Source organism: Phoca vitulina, unplaced genomic scaffold, assembly GCF_004348235.1.
Source record: "Phoca vitulina isolate PV1807 unplaced genomic scaffold, GSC_HSeal_1.0 scaffold4, whole genome shotgun sequence".
NCBI lineage: Eukaryota > Metazoa > Chordata > Mammalia > Carnivora > Phocidae > Phoca > Phoca vitulina.
The window spans coordinates 16,939,535-16,965,641 of NW_022589707.1; the positions used below are offsets into that span (position 1 = coordinate 16,939,535).

Below are 26,107 nucleotides of genomic sequence, written 5' to 3' on the forward strand. Positions count from 1 at the left end.
TGGACCTTATGAATGCCTAGTCTCGGCCAATCATTTGGGTGGAGGAGGAGAGAACACCCTTTGCTGGTCCCACATAATGGTTTAGAAGTGTCATCCAAATCTGGATAGTAAGATATAAGAAGTCATGTGAAAGGCATGTGGGGAAGGATATTTTTGCTTTTAAAAAGAGAAGGCATAAAATAAGGAACTGTGTTTTGCCTGCCTTTGGAGATTGGTGTGTGAGCATGCAATGCCTGGAGCTATGGCAACCATTCTGTAGCCAAGAAAGACATTTGTGGTCATGCTGAGAGAATGGCATAACAGAAAAGATGGAAAGAATCAAGGTGTCCGTTCTGATCTGGGGCCACATCTCAGTTAAACCAACTCACCCTGGAGCTCCCCTACTTTGGGACTTTTTACATAAGATCATAAGATTTCCTGCTTGGATGTTCTATTACTTGCAGCATAAACCATCTATAGCCTAAACACCATGAGCCTTTCCCATGGTTGCAGGTCTTTTCACAACCTCCACAACACAACTAAGTAGCCGGATCCCCTAGTATTTTTCTAAGGCATAGGGATTGCTCTCTATCCCAAGCCCATCTCGGTCTTTTGTCAGCCTCTTGGGCTCCTCAGTGTAGAACAGGAGAGCTGTCTAATGGGAACTGACAAGATGGAGGCCACAGGGACTGCTGATGACAGGAGGGAGAGCTCTTAGTAAAGGATGCCACCCAGAGCATCAGCTTAGAGCTTTACTCTGGGTGCAACGACCTGGGTGGACAGAAAGAAGAGTCAGGGTTCATGAAGTCCGTCTAGGAAAAAGGGCACAGGTGGTCCAGCATAGCTGTGAAGGGACAGTCAGAAAGTCTAGGTTTCCAGGTTCTTAAATGGTTCTGATCCAAATATCAGGGCGTATACCACTCCAGTTCCTTTTTTTTTTTTTTTTTTTTTTTTAAGATTTTATTTATTTGAGAGAGAGAGAAACCACATGAGAGGGAGGAGGGTCAGAGGGCGAAGCAGACTCCCTGCCAAGCAGGGAGCCCGATGCGGGACTCGATCCAGGTACTCCAGGATCATGACCTGAGCCGAAGGCAGTCGCTTAACCAACTGAGCCATCCAGGCGCCCACCACTCCAGTTCTTTACAAGAGATTCTTTCTCTTTCCCCCACCCCCAGCAGCCCCTATCTCCTTCTAGTTTCCATTTTATCATTGCACCAATTCCTCAATTCATAGCCATAAATCTGATAGAAAGCTTGGAGAAGGCATGAGACGGACTCCATAATCTCTGCCAATCCTGTAATCAGGAGCTAAAACCAGGACACAAGTGGATTTGCAAAATAAGGATTTCGGAAACTCAAATGGCATTAGCAGGCCACAGAGACAAACGTACACAATGACTGAATGAGACCCATCAATCCAGCAACAGGCACATTCCTTCTCCTCCACATGAACCACATGGAACAAGAAAGGACTGAATGGGAAAAGGCTGAGGAGGAGAGTAAAGTCATCCCTTCTTGAGGGTTCTCTTAAACTTAAGTTTCGGGAATAGGAGTGAGAGGAGGAATGAAAGGTGGGGGAAGGGAGGAGAAAGGGAAGACAAGCCTCTCTCTTTATTCTAAACGCTTTTATTATCTTCTTTTGGGCAAAAACAATGAGTGCCTTCAGCAAGGTGAGAGCAAGGAAGGAAGAATTTTTAAAAAGAAGCATGTTGCCTATACACGGGGCCTATGCAGAAAACTCCTTGGTCACCAGCTTTCATGTCACTGGTTTCAGAATTTCTGCTCACCTGACCTGCTCGGGGGATGGGGGTGAAGACAAAGGTCTCTATGAGAGAGGCAGCGCTGCGTTTGTCCACAAAGCCCATTTCTTCAGAAGCCTCCCTATCCCTTTGTGGATTCTGTGCTACACATCAGGGTGAGCAGAGAAGTAACTAACACATAAACCATGGGGGCCACCCACTGGCTCAAGTGTGGCAGCAGAGCATCGGACATGGGAGCTGGGTCCGGGAGAAATGTTCCTTCAGCTGAATGGAAAATTTCCCCTGGGTTTTCTTCTCCTCTGACTATCCAGATATGATGGTACTGAGTCTGTGGGTGAGTCCCTGACTGGGGCAATGTCTGCTCCTTTTGGGGACCAAATAATGTTCCTCGGGAGAGGCTAAGTACAGGCCAGTGCAGGACACCCTACTCTGCTAGCTTCTCGGCCCCACACACGGCCTCTCTCAGGCCCACAGCCCTCCCTAGAGGTTTCTAACAACAACAAAGTATTTGTCTGGTTATATTCTCCTACTTAATGGACACTCTTTACAAAGTGTTGCAGTGTTTAGTACATTATTTAGGACAGACTAAAACTTGGGTAATGATATTTTTTGATCATATTTTTGTCCGAAGAGCTGGACATCAGGCCCTTGATCAAAATATTCAAGATAATTAGGGCAAACGAGATACAAAGGGGGTTGTAACCCTGGCAAAGGAGCCACCGACAGAGAGACCCAGCAGCACTGAAATGAGGGGACAGGGAGAACTGGAGTCACCTCTGATATGGGCCACTTGAGACAAAATTTAGCCAGTTTCTTGGCTTCTCCATCAAAGATGCAGCTTAACATGGAGACGTTTAGGGGGTCAGAGACTAAGACACCCCCCTCCCCTGCCTCGCTTGCCAGTGCTATTGTGCTCCAGCTCACATGTGAGGCTTTAGAAAAATTCAATACCTACTTAGTTCTTCTTCTTCCTAGAAAACAGTATTTAATGGGAATGGGCTTGTTCACCTAAGCAAGTGAGTCAAGGTTATGTGTTTAGAAAACTCATTAATAACAAATAACATTCTTAAAGGGACAGACTCAGGTGGAGACAGAAGCTGGCGGGGAGCCAACGCCTTAAGCGGCACTGAAAGTGGGCTAAGGCTGTTGATGGTGGTGCTGAAGGCCAGAGACAGGCCTGGCCTATCAGAGTGGGAGCTCCTCTTGGTCTCAAGTTGACAAAGAATTTTCCCCTGCAGTTGCCAGATACACAGGAGCAGAGGGTCTTATTCCTGTCCCTCTGCAGATATAGGAGCAAAAGACTGCTTTAACTGGTTAGGAAATTGAAGAGGCTCTGGCCAACAGAGGCTCCTGCTGGCTGAGAGACGGGTGGACCAGTCAAGCACAGTGTTGGACACAGCCTATATCCTTCAAGCTGCTTCCAGAGAGAATGAGAATGTCCCTAATTTGTTGGTTGGTTGGTCTTTTCATATCCATCTCTCTTTCACTTACTGTCTCGCGTGCACACACGTAGCCTTAAATAGATCCCATGGACTGGCATTTGGAGGCAGACTGCCAGAAGCCACGGCAGGAGGGACGACGCTGAAGTTGCTCCGTGCACCTGGAGCCCCAAGATGGCCTCCTCTTGGGAAGGGATCCCGAGGGCGTGGTGCCAGCTCCAAAGCACCACCAAGTTGCCAGGCCAGAGGGGCCAGTTGGGGGGGGTGGGGTAGGGCAGGCCGTCCTTCTCTAGCCCAGAGACTGCTCACTTACACAAAGAATCCTTTCAGAGTTATTGGCTGGCAGGGCTCCTAACAGACTCCCCCTCCCCCGCATGGTTCATGCACCGAATACAAATCAAGCAGCCTCACTGGGCTGCCACACAAACTGGCCCTAGTCACCAAGAAAGTGATACAGAATGAAGGCTCCTCCCAGCCAGGCTGCCAGTGTCCAGATATCATGATAGGAGGCTTCCAGATCCCCAGCTGGCTGCCCCACAAAAGTTGGGGCTTTAGCACCCCTCATCAGAAGCAAAGCCATTTCAGCCTGCTGTCCTTCAGAGAAGTAGTTTAAAGTAGACCAACATGACAGGTTCCTAAGAGCATACTGCTTAGCATTCCTGGCTGGTAGTGAGGCAAAAACTGAAAAAGTGGGGATTCACAGCCAGGGGTTGGTATTCTGAGGTAAAGGAGTATAAGTTCCAAGGCAGTCATGTTACCCTTGTGTATAAACAAACAAATCTACCTATCAGTTAGGGCCAAATTTGACTGTGAGAGACAATAAGTGAAAGAGAGAGAATATGAATATGAGCAGACCAACTGACCAACGAACTGAGGAATTCTCTCTAAATTTGCTAGAGGAGTGGAGGGTACTAGCTTCTTTATTTCATGTTCATCCACCCCAAATTCCTCTAGATATAAAGTTGATTCCCACTGGAAGCATTTACAAATAGAACTCCATTTAAAAACATGGATCAAGAACAGGCTGGAGGCTGGGTAGATCTAACTCCTGAAGAGGCTCACATCACAATGAGAAAGGAATGCAGCATCCAGGAACCTGGGTATCAGCCAACCTACCCATCAGTCCTTTGATGACTCATGGGGAAGCCAGTGGTGTGAGCCCTAGGCTGGTCTCCTGGTGTTCCCAACGCTACACTCCTCTTCACTTCTAAGGGTAAAGAGCCTGTTCCTCTGTTCAAGGATGGGGGGGGGGGGGCATGGTGAGGATGGTCACAATAGCAACTAACAGACAAAATTCAAGCCCACATTTCCGTTAGGGTCCCTCCAATTCTACCTCTGAAGCTCCTTAGATAGATCAAATGAACCCACATTACTAGGCCAGTACTGGATGAAGAACCATAAGGCCATACCAACTGGAACTAGGAAAACTCAAGCCATAGCTGAAGCTGGCAGCATGAAACTGAAAACAATTAACAAGCTGTGTGAGGTGGCTTGATGGCTACAGATGCTGATCCACAAAGAAACTGAAGAGCAGAGCAAGAAGGCTGGCAGAGAAGAGGCAGTGCTCTACAAACCGAGGGGATTAGAGTGGCTTGGAGACCACACAAGAGATTCAAGAAGAAAATGCAGGAAAGGACACAACAGATTTCAAGCCAAACTCAACCGATTAAAACAGCAAAAGTTCCAACTTGAGCATACTTCTTAAATTCAGTCAGAAATTCCCCAGGGTAAGTATAAAAAGTATGTTCTCATCTTGTTCACACTTTCTAAACTAAGTTTTCCCCTGGAGCAGTGAGCTGCTCCATAAGGGGCCCTAGAATATTCCTAGGAGACTAGCTCAAAGCCATGGGACCATAAAAAAAAAATTCTGTGACACACCCATAGTTGGGGAAAATGGAGTCACATCATGAAGACACATGTTCCCTTCAAGGCAAAAGGGAAGGAAATCAATGACAAAGCTGGAGAGGGATCCAGGTGGCCTGGGCTCCTAGTCAGACTCACCACACAGCTGTTTTGCTTACTCTCCGCCTGAGTGTTTTAAATTAAGAGTCTGTTGATGGAACTGTTTGTTCTTTAGTCATGCAGAATTTGAGGACTGACAGCTAATAGAGATGAGGACCCTGGACAGAAGCTCTGGGCTCCTCTCATTGCCCAGCTGGATGCCCACCGACTGTGCTATAGCACAGGCACTCAGTGGGATATTTATAGCTGCCTTTAAATTTACCCAGCTCTCCATAAAGAGAGGTAATGGGGCGCCCTTTACTGCTGCTAGCGGTGATTGTCCTAACATTCTTTAATTAGCAAAAAGCGTTGGCACAGCCACTTTCAAAGCATTTGATCTTACCGTCCTGGTGTTCCCTATTTCAGGCTCAACAGCCCCCACTCCCTTTGGAGAAAATGCACTTTAGCAAATTTGAAAATGATAGGCACATGCATACCTGAGCAGAGTTAAGTGTATCTGTGCACCTATCCTCACTCTTCTGCTCAGGCCTCACACAGCACAATGGCCAAGAACCCGTGAGCCTCTGTAACTCCACGCAACTCTCACTCATGAATCTGTCAGCAAGGGGCTAGGAATTCTAGAAATCGAGGACTGGAGAAACCTTAAGGTCACTAGGATCCTCCTTAATTTTCCCAACATAAAACAAAACCAAACCAAACCCTGGTGATTCTTCACCTGTCTTTTCAAAGATTTATAGAGCAGGGCTTGGGCTATTGATATACAACTAGGGAGGCCTGAACTCTTATTCATATAGGCCAGAGAATATTTCTCTTTCCTCTGAAATAATTCACTACTATGATCAAGGTATTGGACACAAGATGGGAAGGGCCTCTGCTTTCATGGGGATGTGTAATAAATAAGCGAACAAACACATAAACAAGATCATTTCAGATAATGGTAAATCAAACAAGAAAATAAAACCCACCATGTAACATGACTGTGAGTGGTGGGACTATTTTAGACAAGGTAGTCATGGAAAGTCTCTCTGAAGAGACCTGCTCTGCAAGGAGCCAACGACCTGAAAAGTAGGGGAAGAACATTCCAAGTAGAGGACAGAGCAAAGGCCCCAATGGGGAGAACAGGCTTAGAGTATTTCAAGAGAAGAAAGAAGAGCGGTATAGCTGAAGGTAGGAAAGGAGGAAGATGATAAAAATATGAGGGTGGAGGCGCAGGCAAGGCACTGATGGCTTAGGGCCTATGGTCCATGGTAAGCAGTTTGGTTATCATTTCAATTATGAAGGGAAGACACAGGAGCATTTTAAGCACATCATTACCAATCTGACAGAATGTCACAAAGATCACTTTGGCAGCTGTGGAGAATACACTGTAGAGGGCAAGAGTAAAAAGCGGTGCCTTTAATAGGTAGATTTCTCAGTTTTGAAGAGATGTTCTGTGGTCATCTAAGATGTTTATATTAGGGGAAGCTGGGTGGAGGGTATATCAGCACTCTTTTTGACCTGTAAGTCAAAAAATTATCTTAAAAAAAATTAACTGGTAAGAACAACAGAAACCACCTTCTTATTGTTAATGTAGAATCAAAAGGTCTAAATTAGGTATGCTACCAAGAACAGGAAAGTCTGGGGGTGGGGCAGAGAGGAAAAAAAAGGGTTATCTCAAGAATTGATCTTGGATAAATTACTTCGTTTCTACGCTAATTTCCATATGAGGAAATAATAGCTGCTGTGGTCACAATCTGCTAAGATGGACTGTTTTCCCTGACTTCCTTCTGGTCCAATAATACCACAAAGTAATTACAGTTATTAACCCCACGTCATACATGAAGAATCTGAGCCATATGCAGTATGCAAGAAGCAGAACCAGGATTTGAACCCAGGCCTCTAACTCCAGAATACTCTCATAACCACCACTGTAATGCCCAGTAGCACATGCGTAAGCAAGCACACATACATCTGCCTCTTCCCCTCAAGCTCCAAACTATCTTGTAGGAGTCAGTTGGGGGAAAAACTTGTTTGGGCTTCTCCCAACCAAAATATGAACACATTTATACGCGCTCAGCAAATCTGTGAAAAGGTTCACTGCAGGCATGGACCCCTGCCTAAGGATCACATTTATGGTGGTGATACTTGAAAAGCCATTCCCAGTCCCACATCTGTATCCGCTGGACTCTGATCTTAAGGCTTCTCTTAATCTTCAATGAGCAGGCAGCTCAACATTTATGTGAGACAGTTATACTTGAGCCAGATTTTGTAGGAATGTCAAAACGTACTTCTAGTATGACTGGTAAATGCTTAAATGTTCTAAGAACTTTGGGATAAAATCTAGAGGCCAGGTAAAGAGTGAGCAAATTACCAAAACAAGGAATCACGAGAAGCATAAAGAAAACAGGACACAGACTCCTTAAGTTTGTCTAGCCAGCCTGCCCCCTCCACTTGGCTCAGGTGCTCTGTCCAGCTGTTGAGCTGACTGAGGGACTCCCTCCCTTCCCGGGGGCTGTCCAGCTCACGGGGCACTCCTCTACTCCTCAAGCACAGGTATGTGGGGGAGCCACACTGTGGCTGTCAGATGTACCCTTCCCTTCCTCTGCCTCTTAAGTGGCACCTCACAGTGGTTTGGAATGTAGGCACTAGACAGATTTGAGATTGAAACCTGGCTCTGTCACCGTAGTAAGCTGGATGAGCCCCCAGAAAGATATGTCCACATCGTAATCCCCAGATCTGTGACTATTACCCTATTTGGAAAAAGGGTCTTTGCGGATATAATTAAGGATCCTGTGATGAGATCATCCTGGATTACCCAGGTCGGCTCTAAATCTAATGATAAGTGTCCTTGTAAGTCACAAAGCAGACAGAGAGAAGAGTCAACAGGACCACACAGGCAGAGATTGAAGTGATGCAGCCACAAGTCAAGGAATGCGACAGTCACCAGAAGCTGGAAGAGGCAAGGAACAGATTCTCCCCTAGGGCCCTTGGAGGGAGCAGGGCCTTGCCAGATTTTGCAATTTTAGCCTCCAGGACTGTGAGAGAATACATTTCTGATGTTTTAAGCCACCAAACATGTGGTAATTTGTTATGACAGCCTCAAGAAACTACTACAGTCACTTACTAGTTCTGTAACCCTGAGAAAGCTGCTTAAATTCATCTGCAGAATGGGGAGTCTAATGGTACCCACTGCATGAAACTGTGAGGATTACATGTGTAAGAACTCCCAAGTAAGAACTGCTGTTCACATCATTACTGTTACTGCTGTACAAAGGGAATTCAAGAGAAGGCTAGAACACAAGAGCCCGTAGTGGGCCAGTGCACCCGCAGAGGTGAACATTTCTAAGGCTTCTGGCTGGACCTCTGGTGTGTTTGAACACTCAGGAGGTTGTGGCTAAAACGGGCACCAAACTGACTATTCCAAAAGAGGCGGCCATGGGGGGCGCTGGGAGGTTTCTCCCTTCACTCAGGCCTGGCGGCCCACAAAGAAACCGTAAGCCCCAGGAAACTAGCCTCAGGACAGGGAAAGGCCCTGCCATTCTAGAGTTCTTTCTGCCATTCTTATTAAGCATCTTGTCTCTTCTTTGCTGAGGTTTTTGCAGATTGCTCTGGATGGGACCTGCAGAGAAAGTGCTTTTTGTCCACTTCCTTCTGACTTCCTTGAAGAACAGAGTTCTTGGGGGGAAAAGAAGAGTGGATGCTGAGGGCACGGGGAAGAGTGGGTACTTCTCGAACAGTGGTGTCACCCTGACTCACTGGGCTCAAGGACTCAAATCTATTTCCTTTATGACCATGTGCAGTAAGGGCCCAGCCACGGCGTCACTGAAGGATCACAGCCAAGAAAAAGAACCTTATTATCATTTTGCAATGGCGACTTTACCCATTAAAGACTTCATGACGTGTTCACCCTGCAGGGGCATTTGCATACATGGGTGAGAGTGAGAGATGCAAACACAGGAGGACTCAAGCACACACGATGTGTTCATTGCCTTGGGTAAGAGGTGACTATTTCCATATAGACGGTTTCTTATACTCTTCTGTTGTTGCTAATTCACCAATCACCTGATGTCTTTCCTTCATTTGTGGAGGATAATTTCCATACAATTTCTTTCTTTTCTTTTCTTCCTGTTTTCCAAAAACCCTTTTCTTCCTTTGCTCTTGTTCTTTTCTTTGCTCAAATGGAAGAATAAAAAGTATAAAAATGGAAAAGGTGCCTGAGTAGGGTCTGGCAGCCCAACAGTACTGAAAACAGGAACTAGAGGTTCAGAGCATATGTAATCTTCTACTGATGGACCTATCGTAAGGGACCCAAAAGCCTATTGGAGGCCAAGATAGTACCCTGCCAAAGATTGCTCACTCCTGGCAAACCCTATGAGGCATTATGGACATCTAGTGGCTGCTCGGGATAATGGCTCAGGGACGCATGTCAGGGTGGGGAGTAATCTAGCTCTGGGCTTTACCATGAGCCCAATTATCCTGGCTGAGTGAGGCAGTCCTGGGTCTCCTTAGAGTCAGTTCCCTGGGTGACCATTTCTTTCACTTCTTATTAGGATTCCAAAGTCACTCAGAATGACAGACTGGTTCTATCGAAGACCCATCTTGATCCCAGTCCAACAAAGTATAATGATAGCACCAGCATGTAAGACCACAGAAGATAAGCATTTGGAAATATCTTCAAGCCCCAGGCTTAAATGCCAATACACTGTCATCCTGACTGAGGGACGGAGCTCAGAAATGACAGACTCTGATGTTAGTCAATAACGTGGCTTTAGGCAAGTCAGTATGCTTCTCTGAACTTCATTAATGACATTAATGAGAGGTTGAGTCCAGATGATCTCCAAGATACCTTTAACTTTAACATTCTGTGATCTATCAGCCTTTTTAGTAGCTGGGAAAACAAAGTGTGATCTACTCTGCTCTGGCACTGTGGATCTCTAGATTAAAGGAAGCACTCTCTTCAACTGTGTGGCTCATTTCCAAGTCTTGGCTACCATCCCAATGGATCAACCTTGTTCACAGAGCTATGTATCTGAGAAGAGGTGGGAATCAGGGACTATGAGAGCTGGTGGGAATATTCTAGTCTATTTCCTTCAGATGAAGAAACCAATGTTTGGAGCTGTTTTAAGATCTGTAACAGTGTCTAGCCAGTGGCAGAAAGGAGAGTAGAACTCAGGTATCCCAACTTTAAGGCAGGTACCAAGTTGCTGACAAAAGCCTTGACTAATCACCGGCTGGCTTCTTCAGTTCTCCTGGCTTCATCACAGCAGTCTCTCTGTGTGAAACCACAAGCGACAACATTCTCAACCCAGCGTTTCGTCCTTCTCTTCCTCGTAAAGTTTAAGCCTTCCTCTTCTCTTCGCACCACTCCAAATCAAGGAAGCTGTCAGAACTGGGGGCTGTGAAGCCAAACGGCTGATGGCTAGATGATCCTCAGGTTACAGGATTAGAGGTGTTGGTGGCACTTTCAGTTCAGACAGGCTGTGTGCCGCCGCGGCTCTACGGCCTCCTCAGTCTAGCCTATAGCTTCTCTGGTGCTCTCTCAGCTCAGCTGGCCTACAGAGCGCAAAGCAACCTCATCCAGAACTCCATGGGCTGCACCAAGCTTGGGCATATTCATGGTCATCAATCACTCACAAATATTTACTGGGAGACAACCTCATTACTAAGTACTGGTTTGATCCAAGGCAGCCCACCCTTCCATCCACCTACACAGTATGGGGGCATAACCTTTCATCTGCAGTGCCTGGAGTGAACAGATGGGGTCTGAGTTTGCCTGCCCTGGCAGGAAATGGAAATGGGCAGAGCCCCTCTTTTACCTGAGGAGGTAAGGGCAGCCATGCTCCAGAGTGCCATCAGACCCTGGCCGGGGTGTCCTCGGGCATTCTACCAGCTCGACGCCAGCTGTGGCAAGGAGAGGAACCATTCACCAGTAAGCCTCTGATTCTTCTCTACCGATCCCTGTCAGGATAGGATTACATTCCCTGGGTCTGTAAGATGGTAGGGTCCTGCTTGAAGCTGATGATGTGCAGATGGGGCTTTAGCCAAGAAAGCAAAAGGAGCCACTAAAGAGCCCAGAGGAAGCCTAGTATCAGGGTTTGACTCACCTCCACTTCTCTCATTCATTCTTTTGATTAGTCATTGGGAGTAAAACAAGTTGAAGGATGTATTTTCTCAGCCCTTCCTCTCCCACCCTCTGTTCTGTTTATTTCTCACATACCCTTCACTGAACTTTTTAATACAGCTCCCCCCGCCCTTGCTTCTGTCATTTACTTTCTGAAACGTGGACACAATGGACACTTTTGTTAGTGATGAAAATATTGGGCTCAAGGTGAGAAGACTGGATTGAAATGCTGGCTCTGTTGTTTTGTGGATGTATGACCTTGAGTGTGTTATTTGCCTACCTGAGCTGAGGACCTCCACCTGTAAAATGGAGGCAACTGTGGCAATTACTTCACTGGATAAACAAAGATTAAACAAGGATACAGACAGATCTCTCTCTCTCTCTCTCTCCATATAGTGGAGAGCAGTAGTAGATAAACATCCTAGTAAATGACTTTTGAGGTGGATGAGTGAAACCTGAATTCTCATCGAATGGGAGAAAACTGGAGAATTACTTCCATGCCCAAGTTTCTACACATCCGCTACATGCCAGGGTTCAAATCTTCCCTCTGCCACTTACTATGTAATTTTAGGCAACATATTAACTATTAAAGTTGTTACTATTTGACTGCAAATGCATGATCAAAAGGTCTTGGTAATCAATGGAGAATCTAGCTTGCCTACAGTGGAACTGTTTCCGGGCATTCAAGAATTCCCTGGCATATTTAAGGGCATATTCCCTGCCCAGGTTACTGGGCAGCAGACAATCCCGAGATACGGGTGTTGTAGAATGCAGAGCTGAAAAATCCACGACCTCCTCATTCTTTGGCATTAGCCCACATGCAGGTGATGGGGGTTTATTTAACAAGCAAGCTTGCCAAGGTGGAGGTGTGGGGCACAAGGGAGGAGAGTATGGAGGCTGTAACCTGAAAAGAAGCAAATACTAAACCAGTGCCATATTCTAGGGCTTTCCCAGGGCTTAGCCACAGATGGCTCCACCCCCACTAGGCAGAGAAAAGGGCAGTCTTTTTCGGGGGTGGGAAAAGGCTGACCTAGTCCGGTTCTCCTACAGGGGTCTGTCAAATGCCCCAGGGTGTCTCTTCCCCAGAAAGTGGAAGCAGGTTGCTATGAAGTTCTCAGGGAGATCCAGCAACAAAGAGGAGCCAGTGAAGCCCTGGGGCAGAAGGCTTTAAGACCCACCCCACCCCATTTGCCGGGCTTGGGGAGGGGAAAGGGCGACACAGGACTGCAAAAAGAGTGAGAAGTGGTGGCGGAGGCTCCGTGAGTGAACGGGTTCTCCCGTGGTTTCTGGGAGTTCACCTCAATCCTTCCTGCCGGCTGCTGTGCTGTCCCAGGTCGTCATTGCCTGGGCTCCTCACACTTGGTCTTTCCTTCCACCGCTTGCCCTCCCCGCAGCCCTCATTAAGAGAACAATCATTTAAAAGTTAAAGCCGAGGAGGGATGAGGAAATTTGCAAGGGAGGGGGCAGGACGAAGAGGCATCTGTGCAGCAGCACGGGGCGGGCCGCGGAGCCCAGGCTCTCGGTCTTCTGGCTCTAAGCAGCCCCAGCCGCCCCCGCGTCCCCACCGTGCAGCTCCGAACTCCGCGTATGCTGCCCGGGCCGTGCGGCCAGGCGCCCCGTCAGCAGTCGGTGGGGGTGAGGATGACGCGGGCCGGGCGGGAGGCCGGCCAACTGCAGCAGCCCCGCCGCGCCACCCGCTTCGCGGCCCCGGAGCCCACCGCGTCTGGAGCCGGAGGGGGCCCGGGGGCGGGGCGGGGCCCCGGCCGCGGTCGCTCCCGCAGCAGCCCCGCCGCTCCAGCCTATCAGCGGCCACCCGGCGGCTCCCTCGGCTGGACCAAAATAGCTGCGAACGCCTGCGACTTGCGCGCGGCCCCTCACTTGACGCTCACTCCTGCTCGCTCGCCCGCTCCGCTCCCCTCGTCGAGAGGGGGCGGGGAGGAAGCGCCGGGGAGGGGGGTGGGGGGTGGGGGAGAGAGAGGAAGGAGGAAGGAAGGAAGGGAGGAAGGAAGGGAGGAAGGGAGGGAGTCGGACGGAGGCGCGGAGCTCGGGGCTGCGCGGCGCGGCGCTGGAAGGCGCCGGCGTTAACCCCTCGAGGGCAGGCAGCGGAGGGGGAGCGGTGTTAATACATAAGAGCACTGCATCACGCTAATCTTCTCCCCAGAACAGTATGCGTCAGCAGTACATTCACGTTCTGACTGAAGGACAAAAGGATGAGAGAGCAGTCTGCGTGGCTGCTGCCTGCAACACCGCGAGCCCGGCGCGAGGAGGAGACGGTGGGCGCCGAGCGCAGGGGCCCCGCTGCTGCCGCCGCCGCCGCCGCTGCTAGCAAGCGCGGACCATGTTCTCGGGCTCCGGAGCGTTCCCCGCAGCCGCGACCCCCGCTGCTCACGCCACCGCCGCCGCCGCCGCCAGCGCTCGGGCCGCTGCAGCAGTCCGCGGGCGGCGCAGCCACTGAAGGCGCCGCGAGCCAAAGCCCGGAACTCGCTGCCTCCGCACAAAGCCAGAGCCGGCGGCGCGCCGGGGGCCCGGCTGCGGCGGGCGGCGGCGGGCGGTTGCGCGCCAGCGGGGGCTGCGGTCGCCGCCGCCGCCGCCGCCGCCGCCGCCGGACCCGCGCCCGCCCCCGGACTCCCTGAAGGGGCCTGCGGTGCGGGTGCCACCCGGCCGCCGCGCGCTTCTCCGGCCGGCGGACCTGGTCCCGGCGCTGTCTCCACGCCGCTGACCCTCAGGGGGCTAGACGAACTGCTGCTCCTCGCGCCGGCAGACGGCGGACTGGGAAACTAAGCCCAGTTCTGGTCTTTTTAACCCTTCAGAGAAGAGGCGAGGAAAGAAGGGGGTGTGTGTCTGGGGAGGGCGAAGGAGCCTCGAACACCTCCTCTTAACTCTCGCAGCCCCGCGAGCGAACGACTGCATCAGCTGCCTCCGGCCGGGAGCCGCTGACACAAGGAGAGGGGGCAGCGCAGCAGCAGCAGCAGCGAGCGAGCGAGCGCGGCCTGGGAGGCTTCGGGGCGCCCCCTCACCCCCGCCGGGTGGCAGCCGCGGGAGCGGGCTGGGGGCGCCGGAGGCACACTCCGGCGATGAAGCGGCTTCCCCCGTGGCTGGTGCGAGCCGGTGCCAGGGTCCAAGGACAAAGCAGGGAAGCGCTGGTGGCGCCGCTCCTCCGGCTGAGGGGGGGGCATGCACCTGCATAGCCCGCCGGGCCTTGGCTCTCCCCGGCGCGCCTCAACTCCGCCGCTTCGCCGTAGCCTGCTCCGGATTTACTAGAAGCCATTTTGTCTCCCCCACCCCTCCCCTCCCCACCCCTCCCCTCTGCCCTCCCCACCCCCTCGACTTCCCCCTTTTGTTAATTAAAACTAAGAAGTAAGAATGGCAACGACGTGGCCGGCTCCTGTGGAGAACGCTTAAGGACACCACGCCAATCCTCCCTTCCGAGGTAGGTGACAGCGACTCACTGGGTGGGGATGGTTGCCACGGGGGAGAGAAAGTCTCGGCTTTCCGAGGGCTTGCCTTGAGGGGGGCTGGAGACAGGGGCCACGCTCTAGTTGGGCATCCCCCCCCCCCCGCCGGTCTGCTCCGTCTCTAATCGCCCCCTCCCCACCTCCTTCTCCAGATGGAAAGAGGAGCTCCTAGCTCATTTAAGCCGGGGTAGGGCTGGTTCTCCTTTCCGAGCCAAAATCCCAGGCGATGGTGAATTATGAACGTGCCACACCATGAAGCTCTTGTGGCAGGTAACTGTGCACCACACCTGGAATGCCGTCCTGCTCCCCGTCGTCTACCTCACGGCGCAAGTGTGGATTCTGTGTGCAGCCATCGCCGCTGCCGCCTCCGCCGGGCCCCAGAACTGCCCATCCGTCTGCTCGTGCAGTAACCAGTTCAGCAAGGTGGTGTGCACCCGCCGGGGCCTCTCCGAGGTCCCTCAGGGTATCCCCTCCAACACCCGGTACCTCAACCTCATGGAAAACAATATCCAGATGATCCAGGCTGACACCTTCCGCCACCTCCACCACCTGGAGGTCCTGCAGCTGGGCAGGAACTCCATCCGGCAGATCGAGGTGGGGGCCTTCAACGGCCTGGCCAGCCTCAACACCCTGGAGCTGTTCGACAACTGGCTGACAGTCATCCCCAGCGGGGCCTTTGAGTACCTGTCCAAGCTGCGGGAGCTCTGGCTTCGCAACAACCCCATAGAAAGCATCCCCTCTTATGCCTTCAACCGGGTGCCCTCCCTCATGCGCCTGGACTTGGGGGAGCTCAAGAAGCTGGAGTATATCTCTGAGGGCGCTTTTGAGGGACTGTTCAACCTCAAGTACCTGAACTTGGGCATGTGCAACATTAAAGATATGCCCAATCTCACCCCCCTGGTGGGGCTGGAGGAGCTGGAGATGTCAGGGAACCACTTCCCTGAGATCAGGCCTGGCTCCTTCCATGGCCTAAGCTCCCTTAAGAAGCTATGGGTCATGAACTCACAGGTCAGCCTGATTGAGCGAAATGCTTTTGACGGGCTGGCCTCGCTTGTGGAACTCAACTTGGCCCACAATAACCTCTCTTCTTTGCCCCATGACCTCTTCACCCCACTGAGGTACCTGGTGGAGTTGCACCTACACCACAATCCTTGGAACTGCGATTGTGACATTCTGTGGCTAGCCTGGTGGCTTCGGGAGTACATACCCACCAATTCTACCTGCTGTGGCCGCTGTCATGCTCCCTTGCACATGCGCGGCCGCTACCTGGTGGAGGTGGACCAGGCCTCCTTCCAGTGCTCTGCCCCCTTCATCATGGATGCACCTCGGGACCTCAATATCTCTGAGGGCCGGATGGCAGAACTTAAGTGTCGGACTCCCCCTATGTCCTCTGTGAAGTGGCTGCTGCCCAATGGGACAGTGCTCAGCCACGCCTCCCGCCACCCAAGGATCTCCGTCCTCAACGACGGCACCTTGAACTTTTCCCATGTGCTGCTCTCAGACACCGGGGTATACACATGCATGGTGACCAATGTGGCAGGTAACTCCAACGCCTCGGCCTACCTCAACGTGAGCACGGCCGAGCTCAACACCTCCAACTACAGCTTCTTCACCACTGTCACAGTGGAGACCACCGAGATCTCACCTGAGGATACAACGCGCAAGTACAAGCCTGTTCCTACTACGTCCACGGGTTATCAGCCGGCATATACCACCTCTACCACGGTGCTCATTCAGACCACCCGTGTGCCCAAGCAGGTACCCGCGACAGACACCAATGATAAGATGCAGACCAGCCTGGATGAAGTCATGAAGACCACCAAGATCATCATTGGCTGCTTCGTGGCAGTGACTCTGCTAGCTGCCGCCATGTTGATTGTGTTCTATAAACTTCGTAAGCGGCACCAGCAGAGGAGTACAGTCACAGCCGCCCGGACAGTTGAGATTATCCAGGTGGATGAAGACATCCCAGCGGCGGCGTCTGCAGCAGCAACAGCAGCTCCATCCGGTGTATCAGGTGAGGGGGCAGTAGTGCTGCCCACAATTCATGACCATATTAACTACAACACCTACAAACCAGCACATGGGGCCCACTGGACAGAAAACAGCCTGGGGAACTCTCTGCACCCCACAGTCACCACAATCTCTGAACCTTATATAATTCAGACCCATACCAAGGACAAGGTACAGGAAACTCAAATATGACTCCCCCTCCCCCCAAAAACTTATAAAATGCAATAGAATGCACACACACACACATGCACACGCACACACACGACAGCAACTTTTGTACAGAGTGGGGAGAGACTTTTTCTTGTATATGCTTATATATTAAATCTATGGGCTGGTAAAAGAAACAGATTATATTAAAATTTAAAAACAAAAAATCAAAACAAAACTATTTTCTAACTTGTAAGTTCTATTTAAAGGGGGAGTGGGGTTCTTGGGAAGGCTGTGGGGCAGAAGCCACAAGTCAACTTGTTATGATGCCAGAAGGGATTTCTGATCTAAGGTTGAAACTGCTAAGATAAACTAAAACAACAACAAACACCCCTAAAGATGCGGGGTGCGGGCTGCTGAGGGGTGGGGGTGGGGGGTCGACTGTCATTTTTTAGAAGATGCTTCATAGCATACAGGATTACCCATTTCTATAGACACCTTTCTTAAGCTGAGAGCTGTCTTTGCAAATTTATCTTATTTTTAAAAATACAAAAAAAAGCACCAAGGATTTGTACTGTGCCAAAATGTTGAGAGGCAATAATTTTTTTCTTCAGAGGCCAAGGGGAAGATAGATCTGTAACTGTTTTTTAAACAGGAAAACCACCAAAATTCAAATGACTCCCTAAAGGGGCTCAGTCTTTCCATCTGTCCATGTGCACAAGTCTCCTTGGTTGGTGCACTGGGACGCTCGTGTGCCCCGCCTGACAGTGCACCTCAGGAAGGAGCGGAGAAGGAAGGGAGCTGTGTAGCTCTCAGTCCAATGCTTTCACACTGCACCAGATTCCTGCAGATGGGTTTAACTCACTCTTTGCAGGACATGTGTCTATTCAGGGTTTCCCTTGAGGGAGGAGGCCCCTGAAGGGGGTGCGGCAACAGAGGGGGGTGGGAAGGGAGAGCAGAAGCAGAGAGAATGTATTCACAGGAGGCCATAAATTAGCATTGTGCCATGTCCACCTGTTGTTCCTGGTATCTGACAAATGATTGTAGACAATGATGGCATTTTATGATTTTTTTTATAAAGGTTTTGTTTGTTTTAAGGTGGAGAAGGAGGAGAGGCTGGGATTGGGGAGCTTGGGGGAGTGGAAGCTTTTCTCATGCTTGTGATTTGGTGACTATTCTAAATGCTGATTCATTAGGGATTATTACAGCTGATGTCAACTGGTTGTGGTGATGGGGTGGGGGCAGAACATGAGTGGAGAGAGAAAAAGGGCACGGGCTCATTTAAAGTATAATGAAGCCTTGACTGAACAGGATGGTTCACAAAAAAGACGTGAAATCCAGTTAAAACAAAAGTGATACACATGCACACAAGAAGTGAGTTCTGCAAGGAGTCCTGTTGAATGTAGCACAATGGGGGGAAGGCTTCCCTCTCCCAGGCCTACCTCAGGAGATGGAGGAGAAGGGGTGGGCGTGGGGGGTGAAGGCAGAGATCTCTGTTATTCTGGTCCATTTAATGCTGTAACTTCTTTCATTTATTATTTTAGCTTTAAAAAGAAATAAAGGGTTCAGATTTGAAAGGGGTGGGATGGGTGGGTGGGGGGGAATGCCAACAAAAGAACACTGATTGTAATGTGAGAAAAGTGTATTTTTGTATTTTAATAAATATTGTTCAATTTTTAATTCAATGTCCCCAAAGGGTTAAATTGAATAAGATCCTATAGGTTCTTACCAGCATCAACCAAGTCATTTCTATTTAAAGACAAAAAGGGAAGGGGAGGGGAGAGGTAAGGTGGGAGGGGAAGACAATGTTAAAAATGCTAAAGCTGTCAACAATCTTTCCTTAGCTTAAATAAAAGCACCCCGATTCTAGTGCACCTTCCACAAGCTAAGTGTGTTAGTCCCTGGCTTTGTTGGGGGTAGAACCAAATTCCTGATGCCCTGGAAAAGCAGGGGAAATGGGTCAGCCTTAGCTCCTGGGACCAGGCCAGAAGTTAAATGCCACCTCAGCAAAGCTGCTGGTCAGGCAGCCCCGGCTCTACCCAGGGACCCTGGGGGACCTGGGTTTAAGAGGTCTGCAGTAATGTTGTTTGGCTTAAATTTCCCACAGGCAGTGTTCCTTCTGTTCTCTGGGTGCCAAATAGCCAAACATGTCTTGGTGGTGGTGGGTATCTGTCTCCTGATGCTTCCTGAGTGATGACGTCCAGGGAAGCTGCATGAACCGGGACCCTGCGTCTCTTCAGCGCTTTATACTAATGCAGGGAATCGGGACTGAGTGGGTGTGATCTCTCTGGCACTGAACGGGGAGAGAGGCAGGCAGCACTTTGCAGCAGTTGGCTAAGAAGGGGCCAATTCTTAATCCCCTGGGTGTATATATGTGTCATTTCTGGGTATCAGTGTTTGCGGCAGCATGCATGCATGGTGCACATTTAGAAACTGCCACTCACATTTCCGGGCTCCGCATATACGTTTCCCTCTGCCTCTCCTTTACCACCCTACGGCCAATACAATGAGAAAAATGCAGCAGAGTAAAGGGTGGGACTTGGCCAGGACCAGCTGAAAAAGCAAGAAATGCTCCCTTGCCCAGTGCCACAAGACAACTCAGGCTGTTTAGAGCAGCTTCCTGGGGACACACTCAGGGGCAACTGTGGAGAAAGTAGCTGCTTCAGAAACAGAGGATGTGTTTCCGATTTCCTCACGCCCCTCCTTTTGTGACAGCTACTTGGATAGTGAGGGATTATACAGTGGCTCTGGAATGAAGAAGTGTCTGTGGCTGAACCGGAGAGCTCAGGGAAAGAGTATATTCCTGGGGAAGAGGCCTAAGAACAAACGCACGCGGCCTGGGGGCTGAGGGAGAAGCACTTTCCAGAAGGAAGCTGAAAGGAGGTGGGGGAGACTGAATATGGTTCCTGGGTATAAGTGTCCTGAGAGCTGCAAGGGTACTTCCCTTCCCCACGGGGTCCACTCCTCAACCTGGGCAGTGTTGCAGCTTTTAGAGCAGCAAACCTCTACTGCCGTAACGTTGGGTATCTCCTCCTTTGTAGCAGGCACCTGGGACAGCTTTTCGGAGAGGAGTCCCATGAGCACCGATAGTGCAGCCTTTCATGCTGGGTTGGTGACTCATCCTCAGGCCTGGCGGTCAAGCTATAGGGTTTGTTACCTAAGAATGGGATATGGGTTGGTAGCTCTTCAGGGGAGTAGTTGTAGCAACACACTAGAGGGAAAGACTGCTGCTGATTATAGGGAGTTAGAGAATTTTTTAAGGGCCATGAAAGATCATTTAGTCTAATCCCTTTACATTTTCTGGTCAAGGAAACAGCCCCAGAGAAATGGAAAGATACCTCCAAGGTCACACTGCTGGTGAGTGGAAGAGGTGGGACTGAAACCCAGATCTCTGGACTCCCAAGTCAAATGTGCCTTTCTTACTCAAGCTCTTCTGGGCCTTCAAGAACCTATTTCTTTCCTGGCCAATATGCAATATGGGACCTACCTACAGATATTGCTGTGTTCTCTTCTTAGAGGTACTCAATCTCCTTCAGGACTGGCTCTACTGCCCTCCAAGGTCTGACCAGAATCCTTACCACAGGGGCCCCACAGCTGGCCAAAGGGCCACGTGTGCTAAGGAGTTCGATTCTCGGGACTGCACATAACACAACTTCTGATCCTGAGGCAATGGCAGATGGCTGCCAGAGACAGGGTGACGTAGATGACGCAGGGTGTTCACAAAGGGAAGGGGGGTAGCTTGGCCTTCTCCCAACCTCTGCCTTGGAAGCTTTGCGGAGTAGAGGAGTGGCAGAGGTCTTAAAGCACCTATCAGAGTAAATTCTCTATAGTGGTATGGTTTCTGCTTATCTGGTTCAACAATGAGACTACTGGGGAGCTCCTTGACTCCCCTCCACCACTATACCTACCCCAGCCCCAGCTCTTTAAGTGCCATGCTGTCTGTGGCTGCCACTCCCATAATCTGCTCTAGGCCTTTTGTCACTCTTTGGTGTTATGCTGCATCTGATTATCAAAGAAGGGAGAGTAGACAGGGTAGTTTCTAAGGCCTAGAGACATTAGCTTTATCATGGCTGTTTAACATGTATTGAGGCCAGCAACTTGCTGGGTGCTGGGTAGAACAATGTAGAAGAGAGTCCCTGGCACAACAATTCCTGTTGTTGGTGGGGAAGAGGTCCAGAGTCCATGCCATTAATGGTGGAGAGCTCTGGCTTCCTTCTGTGGAGATGCACAGCAGCTAGGAGAGGGCTAAGGGGACCTTACACAGCCCACACTGTACTACCTCAGGGGGCCAGAGCCCACAATTAAGGCCCTGACATTTTACTGCAACAAAGCAGCAGGGGATTAAAATTAGAGAAAAAGAAAAAGAGAGAGAGATAGAACATTTATATCCAAACATATGTCTGATTTTCTCTCTTCTGCTGGCACTCAGCACTCCATGCCATCGGCTAATGCAGGCACTGTTCACGCCATTTCTAAGTCCTGCCTCAGCTAAACTGCAAGGCAGCTTTTGGCCCCAAAGCACCTCTCCTGGTCTCTATCATTCAGAAAGCACCCATTACCCCTGAGGGGATGAGAATGGTTTGGGCTGTAGATTAAGGCTGTTTTCATCTTTGCTTTAAATTAAAATGAAGTAAATTGCTTCTTGGAGCAGGGATAAATGCTTCAGGAACCAGATCAGTGAAACATACATACTTGCAAAGCAACACAGCACGGTGCTTACTAGTATAGACTTTGGATCCGGTATTCCTGGGTTGAATCTCAGCTCCATCGCTTCCTACCTGTGTGACTTGGGACAAATACTCAGCGTATTCATATGTAAAATGGACATCTTAGTATCTACACCTCACTACTTCATAGGTTGTTGTGGGAACTGAAATTATATAAATAAAATCACACTCAGAATGGTAACTGAGTGCTGTATTGCTGGTAGTTATTTGATGATAAACATAAGGATACAGACCAACTGACTAGCCCTCCTCAATCACCACCTCTATTCTAGAACCTCCTCTGTGCCCAAAGAGAGAACATGCCTTGGAGCTATTCCACAGAGGAAGGATGCTTATCAAGAAGTCAGGAACAGGGGACAGCACTATCTATATGAGCCCAGATCCAGTGGGAAAGATGGGTTGTACTTTTCTCCCCAGGAAAACAGTGCCTTGTGCTCTGTTTCCTAATCCAGCTCTCTAGCTGGCCCAAGGCACCGTTTTAGTCCAGGAGTAGATTACCTCTCTTTGCATAAGCCAGAAGAAAGGAAAGGTGCTGCTGCTGGTGATGATGCACAGGTGAGGGCTGGGCCAGGATACATTTATCTCAGAAACCTTGGTCCTTTACTGACAGGATAAACTTCCTAGAGTCTTCTCCACCTCACCCTGTTTCTCTGTCAGGATGCCTTACGAAGGGTAGGGTAGGGGAGGGCTGAGGCACCAGGAGGGAGAAGGCAGCACAGAGAGGAGCTATTGGGGCTTCAAAACAGAATTAGAGGGCTTGGAGAAAATACAGGCAGGAAAAAAAACAAAAAACAAAACAAAACAAAAACACCATAATTTGAGCAAGTGAGAGCAGAACGGAGCTATATGGCAGATACACAGGCTAAGGGTCTGCAATGCAGTTAAGGAGGAAAGCCAGGGAGATTCCTCTGTCCCAGCAAGCAAGAGGCTGGCTGGACCCTGGATGGGGGAGGACTGTTAAGTGTGAAATTCATGGCATGGAACAGAGGAGAAGAAAAGCAGGGAGATCAACTTTCCAAGAGAAGCCTAAGAGAATGCATTTTGATTTCCTAATGAGTAGCTAGAATTAGATTTTAGGATGATCACAGGTTTTATCCTCCGGTACATGCCAGCTCTGCCGTCAGTACTTGGGCCAAACCACCTACCCACAACAGTCCTGTTCTCTATCTTGCAGGCTGTCCCCTGCTTGGGGGAAGCAACCCAGCCCTTAGGACTGTAATCTAATCCTGACCCTGACCGGCTCATTCAGGGGTCTGCTCTGAATCTGGTCCCTCACTTTTCTTCACAGCGGAGGGTGGTGCAAGTCACTGTTTATCCACAAAAAGAGTATTACTCCAGTGGGAGGGTATTATATAAATTGTGTTTTCCCATAAAAATGGTGATGACTGTGAGTTCAGTACACATGGACCCTGGCAGTGAGTCAGAGAGATTAGGCTGAAGCCTGTGGGGGATGTCCCTGGGAGAAGCTCTGTCAGAGAGTGTTAGCATTTGAGAGGACGGTGTCTTCCCTAACTTATCCCATTAAGATTTTTGACCCTCCAGCAGGGAAGCCCTGAGCTGAGAGGCTGCCCTAATGCCAGGTGTGGGGACTAGATGGAGCAAAGCAGTACTTAGGTACTTTCATGGTCATTCATTCTGTGCACCCAGGAACAATACTAGAACAATTACTGAAGTTTTGATTACTAAATACCAAAGGAAGAGTCCTTAATCCACGCATTTCTTTAATACTCATCCACCTCCTTATAACTCCCTTAATAAGCAGCACCCTCCAATAATTCTATCAGGTGTTTCCCTCCATAATCCCCATCTGAGTACAATCATCTGCCATGATAGGACCTAGGACATTTTTGCAAGATCCTTCCATTCTAGAAGATTGATGACTCTTTCTTCCAACAGCTCTCATGCAGTTTCCTCTTCCAAGGCAAGTCCTTCATCTATAGTCTCTTAAAGTTTCTTTAAGGTCTCACCCCTGGTTTCCCTATGTCTCCACTGGTGCTGATATAGTCACCAGATAAGTCACTCTACCTGCTCAATGAGTCAGCAAGGATGACTGAGTAGAGCTTTCACACACTAACTGTTCCCTGCGCAAAATTTGGTTTCCTGGTCTCCAGCTACTTCTTCCTAGAGTCTTCAAGGCCCTGGTTTCTTCCCTTCACCTGCCTACTCATCCGGGTTCAGTAAGACCATTCAGACAGCTTCTCCCACTCAGATTCTGCCCTGTAGCTGAAGCGAATGAGTTACAGGCAGCTCTCCACAGAGCGCAGCAGTGTCTGCAGGAATGCTCAGTGCGTCCCTCACAAAAGGCCCAGCAGAGGCCCAGAAATGGAGCGGAGGCCTCGGATACTAACAGCCTGTTCCTGCAGCCTACCAGCTGCAGTGGTTACAAGTTCTAATCTATTACTATTGCAAGAAGACTTAATTTCTGGACTTAAAGGAAGTCGGATAATACTTTATCCTATTAGCTTTGCCTGTGTGAATTGACAATGGCTTCCTTCTGACATGACAGCATATTCTTCCAATTCATCTCTTTAAGGGGATGAATTGGGAGAGTCTGGAGTAAGAAAGGAGGGAGGGCCAAGGAAGAGACTGCTAAAGGAACCAGCGAAAGAGAAGACAATTTTTTAATTAGAAATGGGGAGGGGGGCTTGGAGATACTTGGCAAGACTGAGATATCTCCAAGCATGTTTGCATTTCATTTGGTTACTCTGATGAGGGAAGTGATTGCACCTCCTGGGTGTACTGTGTGCATGGGTGTCAGAAGAAGGTTCTGAAGCCACATAGAAGTACGAAAACAAGAAGAATGAGGAAGTGGCCTATTCCATGCCCTTCTCGGTCCAGCCTGCTGTGCCTGCGGGGTAGCTTTCCCTTTCTTCAGCCCCCTCTGCCATATTCCCGTTTGAAGTCCACATCTGCTCTGACCAATGGTATCATGTCAGCTGAGGCCACCTTCACATGATGGGTGTGTCATCAAGGCTGGCCAACCTTGGGATGGCAAAACGCTGAGGCCAGAATGATGGTTTATAGCTTCAAAATTCCGGGATGTGGAGACAGAGAAGGGACTTTCTAAGTTAATTCAGAAAACTTATTATGAGGAAAATGAAGGCCAGGGAGACGCAACTTGCTCAGGTGTCACATAGCTGGTGATGCAGAGACCAGATCTCTGGCCTTTGGGTTCTCAACCCAGCACTGCTGCTGAACCTCAGCAGGGCCACGGTGACTGACAAATCCAGGGGGCGCCATTTACAGAACTACAAAGTGAGGAGTGTCCCCTGGAGTTGGCAACTGGGTGCAATCCCTTACAGGTTGCTTCCAGGGAGAGAAGGGAGAGGAGGGAGAGGAGGGGGAGGAAGGAAAGGCCTTTCACACCAGTGCTTTATCTGTGCTTAATGCTCTGACACGGTGCCCACTCATGACTTCACTCAAACAGCTAGAGCTGAGAAATCAGGCAACTCTTCCTTTCTCTTCAACCACAAATGTTCCAAGGCATGTGAATTCTGATGGCAGCCCAAACAGGTAATAAATTAAAAGGCGCATTTGTTGCTTATGCCACCTACCCCCCCTTCCCCTACAACAGCAAAGAGCTATAAGGTAAAGAACATGTATCCCTGTGCAGGGAAGGCATACAGAGGCAAAAATCATGTTAGAGGTCTGTTCAAGGTCAAGATGACCACTGGAGAAGCAGAGGAGTCTGGAGTCCTGCTTCCACGTTTCTCACCTTCCCTGGTCTTGTGTAAATAAGGGGACCCTTGCAGGGAAAGCTCAGACAGCCCAGGTTGACTCCGGGGCCTTCTCTGAAATATGGTCTAGGAAGCTAGTAGATGTTTCCTCTTCCCAACCACCTCAACAAATCCTCTCTTGGGAGATGGAGTGGTCCTGGCTATAATTTTATCACATATATTTAATTAGAATCTATCTCCTTCATGATGGTTTCAAGCCAAGTCCCAATAGAAACATTCTAAAAGAACAGCCGCTTTCAACCAAGGATCTTTTAACCAAGTTAATTTAGCAGAAATTTGCCATCTTGGATGGGCTAGCGTTACCTCTCTTTTTGACTTCAAAGCTGGGAAGAGAAGGGAGGTGGAGAATGCAGAGAAATAAAGAGGAGGGCAGGGGCTTCCGGCAAATGAGTTTTCATCTATTAAGGAGTGGTAATTTCTGCTAGCCCCCCTAGAGACTGGTCCCTTCCAATAATGGCCTGACTCTAATGATTCCCACTCCTAAGCAACAGCCTGTGTTCTGCTGGTGTTGAGACAGACTGTGCCAGAGAAATTCCCTTTCTCCCGGAGGTGTTGCTAACATTACGCAGGAGAGATTAGCCAGCCAGGAAGATATACTCTTGGTGGGGAGTGAAGATAACGAGAAACAATGCTCTTCTCCAGCGGGCATGGTACTGCTGACCTAGGATATGAAAGGCTGAGCGGGAGGCTAGAGGTTAGTAAGAAGATGAAATGGGCAGGCACTCTGATAAGAGAAAGTGAAAGCTTAGGTGCCTCCAGAGGAGTGAGGAGCTCCATGCAAGACAAGCA

General features: G+C 49.7%; 2 protein-coding genes across 2 annotated transcripts in view; one reads left to right on the plus strand and one right to left on the minus strand.

The window, feature by feature from the left end:
• SND1 (staphylococcal nuclease and tudor domain containing 1) overlaps window positions 1-26,107 on the minus strand; it is a 409,526-nt gene that overhangs the window by 46,437 nt on the left and 336,982 nt on the right. The window contains exons 18-21 of the mRNA XM_032401299.1: window positions 14,941-15,543; window positions 13,422-13,940; window positions 11,520-11,538; window positions 10,935-11,019 (exon numbers count right to left, since the gene is read on the minus strand). Of these exons, the coding sequence (XP_032257190.1) occupies window positions 10,935-11,019; window positions 11,520-11,538; window positions 13,422-13,940; window positions 14,941-15,543 (1,226 nt within the window). The remainder of the gene's footprint in view (window positions 1-10,934; window positions 11,020-11,519; window positions 11,539-13,421; window positions 13,941-14,940; window positions 15,544-26,107) is intronic.
• LRRC4 (leucine rich repeat containing 4) lies at window positions 14,545-18,432 on the plus strand. The gene is made up of 2 exons (XM_032401630.1): window positions 14,545-14,669; window positions 14,847-18,432. The coding sequence occupies exon 2, from the start codon at window positions 14,947-14,949 to the stop codon at window positions 16,897-16,899; it is 1,953 nt and encodes a 650-aa protein (XP_032257521.1). The 5' UTR covers window positions 14,545-14,669; window positions 14,847-14,946; the 3' UTR covers window positions 16,900-18,432.